Genomic DNA, 21,129 nt, shown 5'->3' with positions numbered 1-21,129 from the left:
ACTTACAAGTGTTTCCTTTTTTTCCAAGTCCAAGCCAACACATGCGAAATATTGCCTATGTGTCTAAATGATTTTTGTTTGCTTAACCACCGCTGCTTGAATATACATGTATAAAGGGGTATACCTCAAGAACGGTAAAAGTGACGCTACCCAAATGTGTACTTGGTCCGAGTTTTGTGGAAGCAATATGTAAAAGATTCACAACATTTAGTTGAGTCAATTCTAATTAATTTTAAGAGAATGGAAACAAGAAAATCAGATTTTTTCCATTTTTTAAGAGAAATAACTCTAGAACGGTAAAAGCAACGCCACAAAATATTGATCTGAGTTTTGTGGTAATAAGCTTTCCGTATATGATTCATGAAATTTGGTTGAGGCAAACTCAAGTTAGAAAAAAAAATCAGCATTTTTTTCCATTTGCAAAGAAGCATAACTTAATTACGGATAAAGTGACCACAAAAATATTGAACTTGATCTGTGTTTTGTGGTACAGTGTTATAAATATTTGTTTATAAGTGTCATAACATTTGGGAGTACAGACGAGCGGACGGACGGACAGACAGACACCCAGTATTTCTTTGGACAAACAGAAGCATTCAATTCTTAATTATTTTCAGATTTGATTACTTTTTCCTTGCTGCTCCATTTTGTGGTTTTTGTGTGAGCTCTTTGTTATTCAACTGATTCATATGGAAAAGGGAGGATTGGAGCTTATAATAATATTAAGAATGGAAATGGGGAATATATGTCAAAAAGAAACAATCCGAAGAAGAGCAGATAACCACTATTTAAACGTTAAGCCACTAATCCCTGGGCTGTGTTTAAGTTGATTTTAGTCTCTGAACCATGATTTTTTATTATTATTAATTGTTTTTGGTTATTAACTAGCTGTCAGTAACTGCCAGTATTCTCAGATCGTACTTCTGCATTTTTTTTTTTGTTATTTGATGTTATTTTATTTTGTGTTATATTTCGTCTCAAATTTTCTAATATATACCACCTTAAGTATTTAGTATGACTATAAATTTTCACTTCTGTTTTCGTACTATGGACAACAACTTTATTCATCTTGTACTCCATGTACTTCTAACAACACAATTATTTTTATTCTCCTGTGTACGTTATTTTATTTAAACGGCATTTTGTCCAAAGTCATGGTTGTCTTACTGATTTTGATTTACATTTCACCCTCCTTTTTTAAAAATTAATTTTGTATTTACATTGTGTCATTTATTCTATTAGTGAATGTTTACTTGATTTTATGTTCAGATGACTTTTGATTGAGTTTTGATATTTTGAGTGTGTCTTTGAATTCTAAGTTGTGATGTTACACTATTATTTCAGGTTATGGTGAAGGTTGGCGCCTGTTAAAACATTTAAACCCGCTGCATTTGTTTGCACGCGTTCCAGTCAGGAACCTGTTGTTATCGTTTGTAAATGTGATTCCATAAGTGTTTCTTATTTCTCTTTTTTTTTTAAATATTTTTGACTGTTGGTTTTCCTGATTGAATGGTTTTACACTAGTCATTTATGGGACCCTTTAAACCTTGTTTTTCGATGTATGCCAAAGCTCCGTGTTAAAGGCCGTCATTTGACTTATAACGGTTTACTTAAACATATTATAACTTGGATGGAGAGTTGTTTCATTGGCACTCGTACCACATCTTTTTATATCTATTTAAACAAAGTCTCCATGACTGTTTAAAAACTAAAAAGAAAATATCCTAAAATGAAATATAAGAAAAGTACTCTCCTTTTTTAATTGTCATCCTGTATTTTTTTATGTCAATTTTTGATAATTAATTTCATTCAATATGTTATTATTAATTAATACTTTGTTGTGGGTTTTTTTTTTTTATAACTGATTGAAAGTCATAATGGTGCTGCTACATGGGTAGATGCACAAATTTTGAAAAAATACACAATATTGTTGAAAATAAAATTTATTGTATACATCTACCTTACAAAATGATATTAACAAATTGAAATAAAATTTGAGCCAGTAAACTAAAATTAACATCAACAATAACACAGCACCGAACAAATTGAAATGTAATGAATGATTGTATAAAACTTGTAAAATCTTAATCAATAAGTACATGTATCTTCATGATTTAAAAAAAATGTCTGTATTTATTTTTTTACCAAGCAAAACTAAATTTAAAATAAAATTTGAAATACAACACAACACAAAATAAAACACTTTTAGTTGGATTTTTTAGTCACTGTTCTTAAAATTCTCTGAAGTTACAGGGCGGAACCAGCCATTTTAAAAGGGGGGATTTTCTTAACCAAGGACAGAGGGTGGGGGGTCCAACTACATGTTCCCATTCAAATGCATTGATCGTCCAAAAAAGGACCCCTCCCTCCTGGATCCGCCACTGTATTACACATGTTTGATAGTAATTACATTTGTAACCCTAAGTTTCTTTTCAATAGTTTTAGACTTCCTGATAAACTTAAAATTTCTCCTATTGTTTTTAAAAGTGTAAAAGACTAAAGAATAAAATACATGAGTTCCCTGATGTCTAAGCATCTGCATGTGTAAAATACTGATCACACAAGCCACAGACAGATCTTTGTTAGATTTGTCTCCCTTTGAACACAGTTCAATAAAATCAACTTATTTATCGCCTGATAATACATATACACATTTATTTTCATTCACCTGACCAGTAAAAGATATTTTCTTCTGTTGAGCAATTGATATTACACATAGAATCTACATGTAAATTGTACATTTTTACAACAGCAAAAAATAAAAGTTTTTCAACTTTTAAAAGACGAATAATATAAATATTTTTTTTTAAAGAGCTAGAAACAGTAGCGTTTTTATTCCCTTTCTCATAAGTACATTGTTAATACTGGCCACAATTTATATCAACTTTATAATGAATTTCTAGATAAAACAATCGTGAAAAGAGAGAAAAAAAAACACATATTTGTTTTGTTACCAAAATTCCATCTGTTGATTTTTTTACAAGAAAAACATACATATATATATACTGTCATAATAAAACCTAAACATTTTAAATGTATCAAAAAAAAAAGAGATCAACGAAATTATTTGAACACAGTTATGGTTTGTGACTTTTTATAAACAAGATTCTTATATTTACCCTCCAGTATTTCAGTTTTAACTGATTTTAAAATAAAACAATATATATGCTAGGATGATATACATACATGTACTAACTAAGCATGATATAAAAAAAAACCACACGCGTTAAATTTTTCATTAAATGTGAACATGTAAAGCATTTATATATGGGAGCAGACGATACAAAAATATACATAGAAATAATTTTGCTGGTCAGTGTCATGGGTTTTGAATGGTTTCAGTTGGTACGTTGTTGACCATTTTAACCACATGAGTTTCTTGTGGTATTTCTTGTTGGCTCTGCTCAAAAGTGTGAGAGCTGTCGTCCAAGTCATGTCGCTGGCCGGATATGAGAACTTTTGATGGACGATTGATGTCATCTGTTACTGCATTTGTGAGAATTCTTCTAGTGTTAAACTCTACTGAAATAAAGATTTCTGAATCGATAATGGTGTCTGAAATACACGAGTTAAAACTAATATCCATATTTATTTAACAGTTATGTTTTTGACAAAAGACACAGTAGTTCATTTGTTTATTTCAAAGTCAGTGGATTGAATAGTTAGCTCATAGAAAGATTTGCAATAAACGGTTACTACATGTCAATATAAAATATCTGGTTTGCGAATTTCTTATAATTTCTCTAACTATATAACTAATAAATTCCGTTTTGATATTGTTTTTAATAAAATCTAAAATTATTAATTGTTATCAACCAACGTCAAAACTCATAATCACTACATTCTGACTGTACGATTCTTCTATTCCATTGTGACCTAATATATAACCTATTATATAAATTAATAAAAAAAAATTAATGCATGCTTGAATTTCTGCTGTTCTCTCTTTAAGTTATATTCTGCAAAAATTTTAGGACCTCTACATCGCGTCTCGTATACTATATATGACGTTCTGTATACAAAACAATTGTGAACTCTCTATATGTAGATAAACAATGATAATATCCACAACTTACTAAGGAAATCCCACAAAACTACAAGTATTTAGATAAAAAATTATGGTAGAAGATCACAAAGGTACTATATGGTATATAATTCAAGAAGATTATCATGATAAGGAGTTTAGGAGGAGACGACGGACACGTGTACATCATGTGTGCGATATTCTTCGAACGAGCCAAGCACCTCAGTCGAGCAGTTACAGGTAAAAAAGTTGGACATATCAACAAACGAACGAACGGACTCACCAATCACTATAAAGCATCGTTTCAGATATCGGGGGGGAAAGTTATCTAGAAAAGTATTTATGATTCAATTTGGACTTTTGACGAGGTCTATACGTTAAATATATATGGACCTGTTCAAATGATATTTACCGAAGACGAAGAACGAGGTCGATATAATCTACATACTAGTCATACAGTGTACTTCATTAATATAAATTGTATTCGCAAATTACTGTTTAGTTTAATCGTTTTATTTTTTGGGATTAATTCTGTTCAAATCTTCTTATAAAGATCTTCACGATGCCTTTAAAATAAGACCTCAAAAACTTACAAAAGGAAGCGCATCAATGAAAATTTTGTTCCTCTAATAACACGGGAATTCTCTAGTCTTCGGAGAAATGTAATCTCGGCCTTACTGTATACAATGTAGTTCTATACCATATAACCTCTATTTCTGTGTTATTCCAATTATGAAATATCATTGAAAGGTTAATTTCATATCGAACTCACCTAAAGTCGTTCCTACTCCCGACTCATCTCCGCTTTCGTCATTTATTCCACTGTCTTTTCTTCCAATGAAACTGTAAAAAGGAAAAAGTGTACGCTTACTTATTAAAACTATAACACCAAAGGGAACACAAATTATCAAAGGATTATGATAGAGCAAAAATAAGTTTAGATTTAATATTTACAAGATTGTGATGACACCAAAAGAAACACTGAAACTACCTTCATAGATATTAAAGGATTATGACAGAGCCAATTTATTAAGGCCAATCATCACAGCAGGGTGCTCATAACCTTAAAACTTTTAAAAACCTTTATAAACATAAATTTTTTGCGTTGCAATCTATTAATACATTTGATATTGTACACATAAAATAAACATAAAAGCTCTGATCAAATATTTTTAATGAGTTTCCCTTGATATCGAAATTGACAGAGACATTACTGTTATATGACTTTGAAATGTCTGATATGAAATTGAGAAAGGAAATGGGGAATGTGTCAAAGCGACAACAACCTGACCATAGAGCAGACAACAGCAGAAGGCCACCAATGGGTCTTCAATGTAGCGAGAAACTCCCGCACCCGTAAGCGTCCTTCAGCTGGCCCATTAAAAATATGTATACTAGTGCAGTGATAATGGACGTCATACTAAACTCCGAATTATACACAAGAAACTAAAATTAAAAATCAAACAAGACTAACAAAGGCCAGAGGTTCCTGACTTGGGACAGGCGCAAAATTGCGGCAGGGTTAAACATGATTATGAGATCTCAACCCTCCCTCTATACCTCTAACCAATGTAGAAAAGTAAACGCATAACAATATGATATTTGATAATTTGGATACAAAAAAATATAGTAAAAATTGTACACGTGAAAGCTTTTACAATGCAAATCAAATTTATGTTTCTAAGGTGCATCACTCTTAAACAGCTGTGCCATGAGCGCATGATACGCATGTCACACTTGAAAGAATAAACTAAGTTCAATTACTTCACTATGTCATATTTGAATTTATGAAAATCAAAAGGGAGATTACATCAATTGATATAATCAATTCACCAAAGTTTCATGAGAACTGCTGAAAGCATTTTTGAGTTATAAATAATTGTCCTAAAACTGGAAAATCCCCCCTTTTTAAATGAATAAAACCTAATAACATAGAAATGTAAAATGTAAAATTATTAGATTCTAAAGGGAGCTTACATCAACAGATATAAACAATTCGCCAACGTATCATAAGAACTGATGAAAGCATTTTTAAGTTATTGCCCAAAAACTGGAAAATCTCCCTTTTTAACCGGATTTTTGTGACAAAAATGTCGGTTATTGATTTGGGGATGTACGGCGGGCGGCCGGGCGGCCGGGCGGTCGGGCGGGCGGGCGGGCGGGCGGCAATCAAATGTTGTCCGTGCATTAACTCATGAACCGTTCAACCAAAGCTTTTAAAATTTTAATATGTTATTTCTGACAACTATACGAAGGTCAAGTTCAATAATGGCGATTTTGACTTTTACCGTTCAGGAGTTATGGTTCTTGAAAGGCAACAATCAAATGTTGTCCGTGCATTAACTCATGAACCGTTCAACCAAAGCTTTTAAAATTTTAATATGTTATTACTGACAACTATACGGAGGCCAAGTTCAATAATGGCGATTTTGACTTTTACCGTTCAGGAGTTATGGTTCTTGAAAGATTGAAAAATGGAGTTTTAAGTCGTGTCCGTGCATTTACTCATGAACTGTTCTACCAAAGCTTCCCAAATTTCAATATGTTGTTACTGATGACAGAATGGAGGTCAAGTTCAATAATGACGATTTTGACTTTTACCATTCAGGAGTTATGGTTCTTGAAAGATTGAAAAATGGAGTTTCCAGTCGTGTCCGTGCATTTATGCATGAACTGTTCTACCAAAGCTTCCGAAATTTTAATATGCTGTTACTGATGACAAAATGGAGGTCAAGTTCAATAATGATGATTTTGACTTTTACCGTTCAGGAGTTATGGTTCTTGAAAGATTGAAATATGGTGTTTCCCGTCGTGTCCGTGCATTTTCTCATGAACCATTCAACCAAAGCTTTTGAAATTTTAATATGTTGTTACTGATGACAAAATAGAGGTCAAGTTCCATAATGACGATTTTGACTTTTACTGTTCAGGAGTTATGGTTCTTGAAAGATTGTAAAATGGTGTTTCCATTCACGTTGTTGCATTTACTCATGAACCATTCAATCTAAGCTTTTCAAATATTATTATTTCAAAATGTTGATACTGATGACAAAATGGAGGTCAAATTTGATATTGATGATTTTCAATTTCACTATTCATCAGTAATGGTTCTTGTGATATTGCCAGGACACAAATAAATGTAAATAAATCCGGTTTGCTGTCGTTGTGACAGCCTCTTGTTTAAAATTAAAACAATGTGACTAGGAAACGTAAAATTTTTACTTTTTAAAATCAAGAGGGAGCCTATGTCAATAGATATAAACAATTCACCAAACTTTCTTGCAAGTTGGTGAAAGCATTTTTGAGTTATTGACCAAACACGGGAAAATCCCTTTTTTTAATGAATAAAACCCCCTAACTCGGAAACGTTAAATCTAAAATTGATTTAAAAAAAAAACAAGCTCACGTCAATAGATATAAACAATTCCCCAAAATTTTATGCAAATTGGTTAAAGCTTTTTTGAGTTGATGTCCGATATGTTGATGACGGACGGAATGACGGATGGATGGACGGTCAACGGTATACCATAATACGCCCCGTAAACGGATGTATAAAAATAGTTGATCGGCAAGGATTTTTGACATTTTTTCTAACAATACAACTTTTTGAAACCATATCCACAACTCTGATATTGCAAGTACCTTTCAATTTCTGCTTGTTTCTGTGTTTGTTTGTTATGCCTCTTCAGAGAGCAGTCATGGTGACAATATCGGATACCAAGTCCTATACCGATTATTAAGCCAATTACATTGCCACAGAAGCTTGCAATACCAAGTGTGGTTATCAATACACAATCTACATATAGAAAAGAAAGAGGTCAAGGAAATTACATTAAAAGGATGTCTGAATACACCGACAAAAATTAACAGCACTTTGAATACAACAGAAAATGAAAAACAACAGGAAAACAGGAACACAACATAAAGATATAATGAATCACATTTCAGACATATGTTACCATAAATAAATAAAATTTGTCATTCAAGTGCAATAACTCCTATAAGGAGTCGACTGATAATTTGGCCATTTTGGACCCGATTGTTGATTTTGTTTTGTTGATATTTTTTTTTAATATTTAAAATTTTCCTCTGTCAACTATAATAGTTACCACAAATAGAATATTGAAAATAATAGTTGTCTTACCTTTCGGCCAAAATGGACAAAATTTTTACCCTGTCGTATAAAAGTTCTTTAACTGTAAGCGTTTTTAAAATAATATACAACACTTGCATTTTACCCATATATTCTTGTGTTAGCCTTGGTGGTCTCGTTAGATTGTTTGGCGGGATAATCGGGAACAATTCTTTTCAACACAAGATATCCCAAAGGATAATTGTGGCCTATTTTGGTTTCAATAGACCCGTCCCAGTAGCTAGATTCAAAGGAAAATATGTAAGGTTAACGGACAACGACAGACGCAAAAAAAAAAGTGATAAGACTATCCCACAAGGCCCTTTTGTTATTGAAAAAAAATATGTAGACGTTAGTTCATGCAATTTATTCCAAATAAAAGAAAATTTAAATAGTACAAAGACCCAAAATTGTTTTAAAATAATATGTGTGAGATTTGAAGAATAGACGGTTGTTCAATATATATACCTTGTTGTTTCTCAGTTGTTTCAGGAATATTGTCTTTATCATCAGCTTTTTCGTCATCTTCGAGTGCATATTTCCGAAATCGTTCTAAAATAACGAGAGAATAACAAAATAGAGTGTTTTACGTTAGTAAATATTAGGGTCGTGGTATAAAGACAAGAACAAAGATAGGATCTAACAAAGTTCAACGTTCGTATATTCAACATTGAGGAAAACACATTCTGTGTAAAGGCTACAATTAAAAGGGAAAACTAACGGTCTGTTTATCACTAAAAACAAATATAACAGACAGCAACCAGTTTCAATCACTGGATTATCTACAGATTCCTTGCACACGAAGAATTTGGCTAGCTTTAGGGTAGCTGCGGAACCGTGGCTCAAATGTCCTTATGATATTTTTTGGCTATTTGTGGAAAAATCATATTGACCTATGAGCTACGGTTTCGCAGCTAGATTTAAGGATGTTTGCTTCTCTAGTTTTTGAACTTCTGCTAGATATTCGGAATCCTCAGGTTTTATCCATGTAGTGTCATAAACATTTTTTTTTGCCACTTACCCCTACTTTTCTTTTATTAATTTAATTATATTTTATAGTTTATAATTATTGAAAACATTAAATACTGGATATTTAAAATTTCCTTACTTTTTAACAGTAATAAATGTGCCAATGATAAATGTTTGAAAAATCTACAGAGAATCCGTTCCCACCAAATTTTCTCAATGATTTATATCTCGAAAACAATCACACACGGACCCTTCATTTTTTCTGCCTTTAAAGTTCCTCTATTTATATACTATCAATTTATAACAGTCTTGTTAAAAGCATGTTAATTTAAGTAGCAAATATCCTTGTTTGTGACATCTCAACCATCAGAAGAAAAAAATGGCACATTGAAATTTAAACAATGTGCAATATTGAAGAATAAATTATATATTATTTAAAATATCACTGTCTTATGAATTAAGGTAACACGATACCGAATGACGTTACGCCATGAGTTATCGTTCCTGACGTTATCGAATAACGTTCACACATATAAGCCAATGCAGCGGGTTTTGTGTAGCATTTTTAACAGTAAGTTTCCCTAGATAAATCGTAAACATGTAAACGCAATGGTAACAAAAAAAGGATAAATAATAACTGATTTGTATGCTTTAGTATATATGTGAATTTTAATTATTTATCTTTCTAAGGGAGAAACCATTTAAAGAATGGTAGGTTTTTTTTGTCTGAGTCAGAATATTTCTTAAGATTACTTCTTTTCTTCAAAACTTAACATTTTAAGGTATTTGAAAAAACTGGATTCAGAATATTTTCTTTTGTCATCTTCTTTTTTTTTATCAAATTGGGGATCAGCATATTGTTTTGGCAAAGAAACCCCCTCCCTTTTTAGAAGTTAAATGATCTTTCCCTTGTCCATTGCAAAATCATAAAATGGAGACCAGTGGTGTCGGGAATTCCAATACAGTCGACACAAAAGGAAATGCATCAGAATTTATTAATACTTACAATTATAATTAAAAATAAAATCTAATTCATGTTAGTTGTATAATTATATTGTTTACTTATTTTTTATGTCACAAACTTAATGTTTAAAGTTAATACGGCAATAAATATTTGAATCTGTTAATTTTAACTTAGTTGGCGTTCAAATATTGTTTAACAGGAAAACTTTTAAACGCATAATATTATATTTTTTGTTGATGAGCACGACTAGCAAACCAATATTGATTTAAAAGTGATGAATCAATTTATCTATTTATAGGGTATTAATGAGATCGTATAAGATTTATACATCATAAACAAAACATCTGAAAAACTGTATGCACGTGCATTTATGCATAATTATATGTATTTAAAATCACGGAATAAGAAATTAAGGATACTGTTTACTACACAACTAAAATTTTTTTTGATAACTATGTAATGAATTTAAAGTCAGATTTTTTTTAAAACGTATACAATTATGAACTATTTGGTCTGGACAGTTGTTCAACAAGGACAACAAAACTAGCAATAAACACAGATCTTTGCTAGTCATTGATAATAAATAAGCGCTAACCACATTTTATGCTGATTCAACAAAATTTGGGTTCACTCAGCATTACTCATATTAGCTCAGTAGGTCATTCAAGTCACATTATAATTTCTTTACAACGAATATTGAAAAAGGATAAATCATTATGATATAAAACCAATATACAATTTAATATTATAAGAATAGGAATAATTTATTAAATTGTCGAATTAAGGGTTGATAGTGGGCAGCAAGCATTAATTTACATTAATACACACAAAACAGTAAACTATGATTTCGTATACAGCATGAAACTCACTATTAATTATTTGGTATACAAAGAATTCGCACACACACTCATGCGTTCGTGTAGGTCATAATTTCTAGATTTCAAGATATTTATTATTATACCGATGACAGACTTTGGATGAAGTTCGAATTGTCACACTGTTCAGTTGTCAAGTCAGAGATAAACATGTCTGAACGTGTTTTAAAAGTTTTTTTTTCTAATAAAGTATACTAATAAAATTGTATTCAATATTTTAACATGATCATATAGACATATATAACTACATATATTATTTAATCATAGTCATTTTATTCCAGGCAGACCAGGAACAATGAAATATTTACCATGCTTATCATTGTTACTTGTATTTCATTTTTTTTTTTATTAAGGACAGAAACATTTTTATTGGGAATTAGAAAAGCATGAAAAGCTATAACAATAATTTTTTATATCCTTGAAAAAGACCTATCATCCTTGTAAGCTAAAAAAAAAAAATAACAATGTTGTTCATCTTCCACCAAATTAAGGGTATATTTCTTTAAAAGACTTTAATTATAAAGCTTATATCTGTCTCTTTCTTCTTTACACCGTGGGTACTGAATATTCTGATTTTACATGTACAGCTCTTCTCAATAAAAAATGGATAAATTTCTTTGAAAAAAAACCCGATTTATTATAATAATTAAGTCTGTATAAAGCATGGAACTCACCATTAATTATATCGTATATAAAAAAAATTACACAAACACTCACACACAAACGTAAACTGAAATGCTATCATGTAAGCCAAGATTTTAAGATAGTTTACAGCGATGACAGACTATAATATTTAAAGTTAAAACTGTTACAGGATTCAGTTATCAAGAGATAAACATGTTCGGACATGATTTAAAAGTCAATTTGCCTATACATCGTATTCAAACTCGACCAACTGCATCATGTGTTCATTTAGTATGCCTTATTACAAATGTATATATTTATATAATTTAGACCCATATGTATTATATTTTGTTTTATTTTAACGCATGTTTACATGTTCAATTAATAAATTAAACAGAATTAAAGGGGGAAAGACTAAGAATAACTAATTAAAGATACTATTTTCAGAATATTAACGATATTTAAACACGACGTGTTCATCTTGGACCTGAACATAAAATACCGTTTGGAATTGAAGTTACAAAAATAAAAATGTTCATAAAAATATATTGTTTTTTTCTATTTTCGCCATGCACGTTCCTTCTACACTGCCGTATAAATAATAGTAATTTAAAAAATGATATTTTGGACAAAGTAATTTTTTTGAAATTTAAACTTGAGCACCTACCATTCTTTTTGTCTGATCAGAACAATTTATATTTGGCTTTTAAAATTATCAATTTCTTTATTTTCAAAACGTTCAATATGAAAACAATTTATGTATTTTTTTCCCTTCTGAGACAAAATAATTTTTCAAGAAAATTAGTGACGGCTTCCAAAACAATGAATGGTCAGTTTCAAATAAAATTTAAGGTGTGATCAGAAAATTAAATCTAATTTATTTAATATACATGTATTAAAAAAAAATAAAAAAAATATGCATGTTTTTATAGATAATTTCGACAATTTGTAAACTGCAGGGCCTTTTCAACCATAATTTTAAAAGTGAAATGTACCATATAACGTTCTTACGCACTTTCGCCCTTTTTCATATATTCGTTTTCCCCAAAGATTTTTTATTACTATTATATATTTTTAACTCTATATGTTAACAGTAGTCGCTGTAGATAGTAAAAACAATATATTATAAATATTGTGTCTTTATAATCATGCAAGTCAAGCACCGAAAATAATAAAAATTAAAAAAGGGGGAGGGCAAAAATTATCATGTCTCTCAAAGTACAGAAGATAAATTCAAGATTTTTTAAAATAATTTCTAGTATATTTTTTTCTTATATTATCTTAATACTATATATTAAGTATAAATCGATGGCTTACCTATGCTACAATGAGCTCTGCATTCTCTTGGTTCCTTTTGCAGAAATGTGGAATCGTTTTGGCAGAAACATGCCTTACAAACACAGAATTCCGCCCTGCTTCTATCACACGTCTCCCCCGGGAATGTGCAGTAAGTATCACAACATTGAAATTGAAATGTAAGATAAGTAGCATTCAAAAGACTAAGATATTGATTCAATAAAACCATTTTAACAATCGCTCACTGACACACCAAAAAACAAGCAGCCATCCACATTCAAAACATATGATAAGAGGAAGCCAAACGATTTGAAGTGTTCAAATTTTAATTTAAAAAAAATAATTCAGTTGCCGAAATACATAATTTTAATAGAAATACACACCAAATATAATTAATATTTTATTGTTTGTCATAAATAGCCGATATTTAATGAAGTGATTTTTATTTTTAGACATGATGAAATACTCTGTACGCGCTTTATCATTGTTTACAAAGGGAGACAAATCGTGAAATATTTTTTGAGAAATGAAAACATACATGGTTATCTCCCATATATTCATAGAAATGATATGCGACTCTTAGCAAGGATTTAGTTAAACAATATTTATTCCGATAAATTATCACAAAACGATATGATACAAATAAAATAAATAATTCGGATTCAGCAACAAGTATGTTTGTCTCCTTTAACACAAATAATTAGACACATATTGAACAATGATACATAAATATAAATAATAGCATGCTCCGTTATAAATCTATGAATATGAAGCTGGAAAACATATTAGAGAAGAAGAAAAAGATTTAAAAATAATTATGATTTTTTTGTAATGTATTCAGTGTGAAATACTTTGTGTCAAGGGTTAAAACCTTTGCTTTTGATAATATATTTCTACACAAAACTAAATAAATGATTATTTTGCTTATCTGAGAGTACAGTTGATCCAAATAGAAAAATGTGTGTGTCAACTTGGATAGGAAGAACTGAAACAGAAGCTAATGCATGTCTTGATACAAGTATATGGGACAAAATATCAGGAAGTGAGAATTTATTTCTACATCACCACAACGACAATTTGGAGAGTACTAAATTGCGAAGGAATATATAGGCGAGAATTCGATGAACTTGAATATACATCTACATCTACATCTACATCTACTACGTTGAAATGCAAAGGGTCGAAGACCCATCACGCAAGTAATAATTTGGTCATTCAATATGCTGCTCATTAAAAACATATTTACATGTGAAATTAAAATCAAATGTTTGTTGCGTGACTACTCTGTTAAATAATATGCGAGGCTGTTCTTAAATGCCTCTACATCTTCTATATAACACTCTTATTGATAGGGTATTCCAGTCTTTGATGGTACGCGGAAAGAAGCTGTATTTGTATGTGTTTGTTGAAGTTTAAAGGTTTCTAATTTACTTCGGTGGTATTGCCGTGTTGTCCTGCCTTGTTGTTCTACATAATCTGGAATATGTATGGCTATCTTTTTATGTAAAGCTCTGTTAAACAAGCAAAGCCATTTTATTTTCCGTCTTGTCTCTAATGCTGGTAGTTTTAGCTCATTCAGTAGACTAGTAACTGACCCAGGTTCTCTGCTGTATTGAGTTTAATGAAACGTGCTGATCTTCTTTGTATCATTCCTATCTGTATGTTTGATGTGGTGTTTGATATGGATCCCATGCACTGATTGCATATTCGACGTTTGGTCTGACAATGACTTGATATGCTCTATTCTTAATTTCTTCTGGGAATTTGCCGATGTTTCTCCTCAGGAAGCCTAATGATTTATTCGCTTTTGCCGTGATGTTGTTGATGTGTATATCCCATTTCAGGTTGTTGGTAAACTGAACTCCTAAATATGGGTTTTGGCTTATATTTTTCTAAAATTTAATTGGCCATGCATGTTATAGTTATGTAATATAGGTTTTTCTTGTTAGTTATTCTTGGAACATAACATTTTGAGGAATTAAATTTCATCTGCTATTTAGATGCCCAGTCAATCAATTTATCCAGATCTTTTTGTTGATGGTTACAGTCATCTTTGCAGTCTATTGCTAGGTATAATAGGCTATCATCTGCAAAAAGTCGCAACTTTGACTTGCTGGCATCCCCAATATCATTGATCAATGTACAAAAGAAACATCAATGGGCCTAAAACTGTACCTTGGGGTACTCCTGATTTTACAAAGGCATTTGTAGATGTTTCGCCTTCAACTGCTACACACTGCTGTCATTGTGTGAGCAATGCCTTTACCCACTCTATGATATTGCCATTTATTCCATAGTGCTCTAATTTCCGCAGAAGCTGTATGTGAGACACTACATCAAATGCTTTGCTGAAATCTAATATAAGCATATCCACTTGCTCTTTTTTATCTAGATGTTTTGCGATATCTTCAATTGTTGTTACTAATTGAGATTCGCATGATCTTTTCTGTCTGAAGCCATTTTGGTAATCGACTAATATTTCATATTTTTCAAGATGTTGCATAATGTGTTTAAAAATGATGTGGTCCATGAGTTTGCATGTAACTGACGTCAATGAAACAGGTCTATAATTTACTGACAGGCTTTTGTCTCCCTTTTTAAAAAGTGCTGTGATGATAGCTGTAATCCAATCGTTTGGGACAGCCACTTCATCATATGTTTTCTTGAATGGATCCATTCTTAAGCGAGCATGAAAAAATTGAGCAAGACGATATCCTACATAATAATGCGTTGGGACCTTACTAGTTTGGGTACGCATTTGTTCTTTTGAATAATGATATAGATTCACATTTTCTTATGTTTAAGTTAAGAGTGTTTCATAGTTTGTTGCTGCTGGGATGACATACTCAGAATATAAACGGGTTCATTGTCAAACGTTTTAAGGCATTGTGCATATTTTGCTTTACGGGATCAATTTTACTGCATTATGGCTTACTTATTTTAAAATATTTAGTTGGGAACCTTTGAGAAGTAGTTATATCTTAAACTTTCGATAAAACAATGTATAAGGTGTTTTTAAGCGAATATTTTTCAACGAAAAAAATTTAAAACCGCAAGATGTTAAAAATTGTTGATGGTCAAGAGTAATTCGAAAAGGTACAGATATACTGCCTTGCAACAAAACATCAACAGAGCATTCGTATAGTGTTTTTTTTAAACGATCAAAACTGCTTACTTGGCTATACCGGATAACTTACCTAACATAATTACAAATTCGTAGTTTGAAAAGAAGGAAAAATACGGTTGTGAGAATTGACTTATTTTATTAAAGACGTCTAGCTTTATTTCATTTACACGGAACATTATTTGCGAATGAAATATTTTATATTTGCTAAAATGGATTATTTGTTTTTACACACCTATTGTCCTCAATTTTGCAGGGCAGCATATTGTTTTAATCCTGTTTTTTGGAAACACACTTGCTATTTTCAATTATTGCCAGGCCATAGTATTCATTGCCCATGCTAAAATATCCTATTGTCGGGCCTTATATAAAAAATAATCCTGAATGTTCCTGTACGTGCTACTGATTATGACATACATGTATGCATTGTTTGCCCAACTTAACCTGGTAAGTATTTTGTTCAAATTGTTCTGGCAAGTCAGGAGCAGTTGCGGCAAAATGTGTGATATATTAAAGAATGGAAGGACAAGCGAACGGACAGACGGAAAAAATGCAAAACGCTTTTCCGCCAACTGCAAAAATAAAATGAAGTCTGCCACCTTTATAGAAAGCCGGGGAGGAGGGGTTAATGAACGTTTCTTTTGTATTTTGTATATTTACATTTTGAACAGATTTTGTTATGCCATTGCAGAATTTCTATTGTTTCAGATTATGTATGTCGTTTCTGTGTGTATAAAAAGTACGTTGAAGTACAGTTGCCAATACAAAACCGGTATGTTTCATTTCAAAGGCATCAGTTTGATTAACTGCAAATTTTGTTTGTTTGTATCTTTATTTGTAAGTCTAGAAATTAATTTGAAGTTTTCCCTTTGTAAACATGAATTATTAAAATAGAAAATAAACGATTTAACAAGTTGTATTTACATATTTATATTCAAAAGAAAACAAAATGAGAAAAAAATGCAAATACAACAAATGTTTTAAAAATTATTTTTTTGCGCTTTAAATTTTACAGTATGAGATGAATTCATGTACATTTTGTAAATATACCTTGTACCTCTGTTACAAGATCAAGTGGGATTGTTATGCCCCCACCGAAGCGGAGTAGGCATTTTAAGTTTTAACCTTGTCTGTCTTTACGTCCGTCAGTACATACGTCCCAATATTAATTTCTGTTCTGTAACTTTAGTTTGCCTCAACCAAATGTTATGAAACTGGTACACAATGCTTACTACCACAACACACAGATTAAGTTTGAATTTCGGTAGCGTCACTTTTACCGTTCTAGAGTAAAACTCCTTTACAAATTACAAATAGAAAAGTTGCTGATTTTTTTGTTTCCGTTCTCTTACTTAAGTTTGCCTCAACCAAATGTTATGAAACTTATACACAATGCTAATTACACCAAAACACAGATCAAGTTTGCTAATTACCACAAATTAAAACACAGATCAAGTTCGAATTTTGGTGGTGTCACTTTTAAAGTTCTAGAGTTATTTCCCTTTACAAATGGAAAATTTGCTGGATTTTTCGTTTCGTTTCACTTACTAAAGTTTGCCACAACTAAATGTTATGAAACGTATGCATATTGCTAATAGCATCAAAATTCAGATCAAGTACAAATTTGGGTAGCGTCAGTTTTACAAATCTTGAGATATGTCCCTTTATAACATTATATGGCTAATGCAAGTGTGGAAATCATCTGTGTCCCATGAACTCTCCCCATTTATTTATTTCTCCACTGAGGACAAACTTTTTTCTAATTTAAAACACTTTATATCTTAAACTATTTTCTTTTACAATGGCTAAAAATGAAATTGGAGGAGAGAACAGGTTAAAAAGATTGTATGAGTAAAACAATTTGGGATACAATTTGCCAATAAATACGACTCCTTTTATTTTTGTTGTGCTACTTGTACATGTGTTTATATATTCTTGTACACCGGTAATGCAGAGTTAGCTTTTTCTATGGTGATTTTGACGAACTTTTTTAATAAACACTAAGGCTTGATCGATGGGAACTACTGGTAAACGTTTTCATCCCCGAGGGTATCACTAACCCATTATTCAGCACTTCTGTGTTGACCTGAAATATTATTCAAATGATCATATTTATAAATTTATAAATCAACTGTTACTAGACTTTGAATTGATAAAAAAAGTAGGGTTCTACCCGGGAATAGATTTACCTCATATGTATTTGCAAAGCCTTTCGGAATTTAAGGCTCTTGTGGTATTCAACTTCTTAACTTATTTGGAGTTTTTATCTTAGAGTTACTGATGAGTGTTTTGCATCTGGCGTACACAATTATAAACCTGGTATCTTTGATAATTTTTGTTTACTTTACTTTTGATGTTCCCACCCATTCATGGAAACTAAAAGAAGAGGATTACGATCAGAGAGAATTATTTTGCCTGTCCCAATATCGACACTGGTTGTGTTATTTTAATGTTTTATTATTAGAGAATTTGTTTTAAATAGAAGATATTTTGTTGCTTCTGTTTAATATTGTTTTGTTTACGTCGTTTGGTAGACCATTCTCAGAACTGATATAAACTTTCTAAGAATCATTATATGTTTGCTATTGATATGACCCTTTTCCTTCCGCTTCGATATCTTACGTTTTAAAAAAATAAAATAAAAAGTACAAATGTATCGATATTACGAACCAGTTCAGGATATATGATTTGCAAGTCACCCATCATCGACATCTTATACAAGTTAACTTAATGCGTAAATAAGCGATACTAAGAAGTCTTGATAGAAACTAAACCAATACTTCAAACGGGGAAATATAATACGATATTAATTCATTCGTCTGAATTAAGCGATATAATCAAAAGTAAAGAATATTGATATAAGTTGCTGATACCAGTATAGTAACATATCTTTTTATCAATCGTTGGTTTTAAACTATGTTTAAATGAATCATGTCGTAAAACAATAAGAAACAGGAAGAATGACCTCCACGGAATAGCTAATAATGCTGAAAGTGGCGTTAAACACCAACACTCAATAACCAATCAATAGAATGGACTACGTAAAACAACTGACTTTAAGAAAAAGGGAGAAGTCCTGATCTAGATATAAAAAATCATGAAACTATTCAAATTCAAAAAGATTTCAGTTGCAATACTATTTAACAGTATTCAATTTGAAAACTTAAGCTTTGGGAAATACATAAAACCCATGAACACGGAAGAAGATTCGCAGATGCCAAGATAAAAATAAGATAAAACCATACTACGTGTGGTTGTCACATGTCGATTTCTGAGGATATTCAATTGTATAAGTGCACTTTAAGGTTTTAACAATAGTGTGGCTTATTTCTGACCAGGTCATCGATTTATAAATGCCTGAAAATGTCCAAAAGTGCAATTTGGAGAGACATCGTAAAACAGTTGGAAATAAAGTTATATATTGTCTTTCAGATACAAATTAAGACATATAAACGGTTACTTCCATTCAAATTTTTTTTTTTTTTTTGTAATTGAAATACGTATAATTATTAAGTATTGGTAAATATTGACTCGTGATTTTCCTTTGTTGCTGTACATCATATTTGTTTTTTGACCATTGTTTTGCACATACATCGGCGACTCTTTTCACCCAAAAATTTTCACTAAAATTAATATTTCTACTCTTGATATTTTCTTTGAAAAGAGACACTGGCCTTTTAGTTTTCTCGTTTGAATTGTACTACATTTGCAATCTACGGAAATGAAGGAGCATTTTATAGCCGACTTTGCAGTATGGTTTTGCTCATTCTTATAAGGCCATACGGTTACTTATTATAGATGTTAACTTCTACATGTATGTGATTTAATCTTTAATAGATAGTAGTCTCACTTGCAATCATACCATATCGTCGTATTTCTGTCTTGCATATCCAATTATAAGTAGGGTTATTAATTTGCTAACTTTTAGATTATGACCATGTGATTCAAACAAAAACAATCAATCTTAGCCCTACTAATTTGGACACGTTGTAAGTAACAATCGTGAACGGTAAATGTAATTTTGACCTAGGTAAGCTATTTTAAAAAGATCCCGACATAAGAAACATAAAAGCAATCCAAACGACAAATCCAACTGCTTGTGTAACGACCAAACAAACATACGAAAACAACTGTGACAGATGGCAACACTGAGTCACAGTCTTTTGTCTTTGGACAAGGCTTATATAATTATACAGAATGCGACGAGGTTAAAGATGTTTGTGAGTATCAGAGCTCAAAACGTACCTTAACTTTGGAAGTGATGTAACTAAAAAACACAAGAAAATGCTTTAATAAGCTGTTGGTATGTCTTCCATTTAGTTAAGTTTGATACTATAAAGCGAATGTTGAAATAACATGATTTAGCATGTAAACTATGAAAAACATCAAAAGTCAATAAATTATGACCAAAGGTGAAGAACAAAATAACCTCCATAAAAATGAGAACAACCAAATGCATATACAACTGCATCATACACAACACCATTGCCTACCATTAGTGGTCCGGTCCATCTTAAAGTGGCATAATCAAATATAACAACTAACAAAAGAAGCAAACCATGAAGATTACTTTGTTTGACGCTCTAAATTATATAAAAATATACTCAATTTACCAAAATGGTTCACTAGCTTGTATAGGCAAATAGAAGACTTTTCTCGAATTATCGTGATGATGGAAGGGTGTCCGTTTGCAAGTGAATGATGTATAAATACATCGTCACTGCTCTCAAATTGATTTAAGACCGTGCAAGGTCCTCATGGATAGTCAAGGTCGTTAAAACCCACCTTATCATCAATTAGTGTTAAATGCAATGCCGTGTTTTGTTCTGGGAGAGTACTACGCTGTATGTACAATTTAGATCATTTCCAACAAATTGATCAAGAATCCGTAAAAGATGGCTTGTTGCATTTAGCAAAATATATGCCCGTTTCTGAAACACCTTAATTTTCAAGTCGGATTCGAAATTCACGCTCTCCATCCATGTCACTCATTTTGAAGAACCTAGCTACATGTATTAGAGATAATGTTAATTTAAGGTTGTCCTAAATCTATACATCTATACATTATTGAAATCTACAACTAGAGGCTAAGCAAACAGCATTCGCCAAAACTGATACACG

At 31.3% G+C, this 21,129-nt stretch overlaps 1 protein-coding gene across 2 annotated transcripts; it reads right to left on the bottom strand.

The window, feature by feature from the left end:
• Nucleotides 1–1,929: 1,929 nt before the first annotated feature.
• Nucleotides 1,930–13,321, bottom strand: LOC139488190 (uncharacterized). Of its 2 annotated transcripts, none has more exons than XM_071273644.1 (5): nucleotides 12,906–13,321; nucleotides 8,625–8,708; nucleotides 7,667–7,820; nucleotides 4,797–4,867; nucleotides 1,930–3,522 (listed from the first exon to the last, which is right to left on the bottom strand). In XM_071273644.1, the coding sequence occupies exons 1-5, from the start codon at nucleotides 13,111–13,113 to the stop codon at nucleotides 3,320–3,322; spliced, it is 720 nt and encodes a 239-aa protein (XP_071129745.1). In that variant the 5' UTR covers nucleotides 13,114–13,321; the 3' UTR covers nucleotides 1,930–3,319. The 2 variants fall into 2 exon arrangements, with proteins under 2 accessions (XP_071129745.1, XP_071129746.1); XM_071273645.1 differs by having other exon boundaries at nucleotides 1,930–3,519; nucleotides 12,906–13,274.
• Between the last annotated feature and the right edge of the window lie 7,808 nt (nucleotides 13,322–21,129).

Source organism: Mytilus edulis, chromosome 9 (genome assembly GCF_963676685.1).
Source record: "Mytilus edulis chromosome 9, xbMytEdul2.2, whole genome shotgun sequence".
Classification (NCBI taxonomy): Eukaryota; Metazoa; Mollusca; class Bivalvia; order Mytilida; family Mytilidae; genus Mytilus; species Mytilus edulis.
Note: the sequence above shows the minus strand (reverse complement) of the source record. Positions and strands in the feature narration are given on the sequence as shown.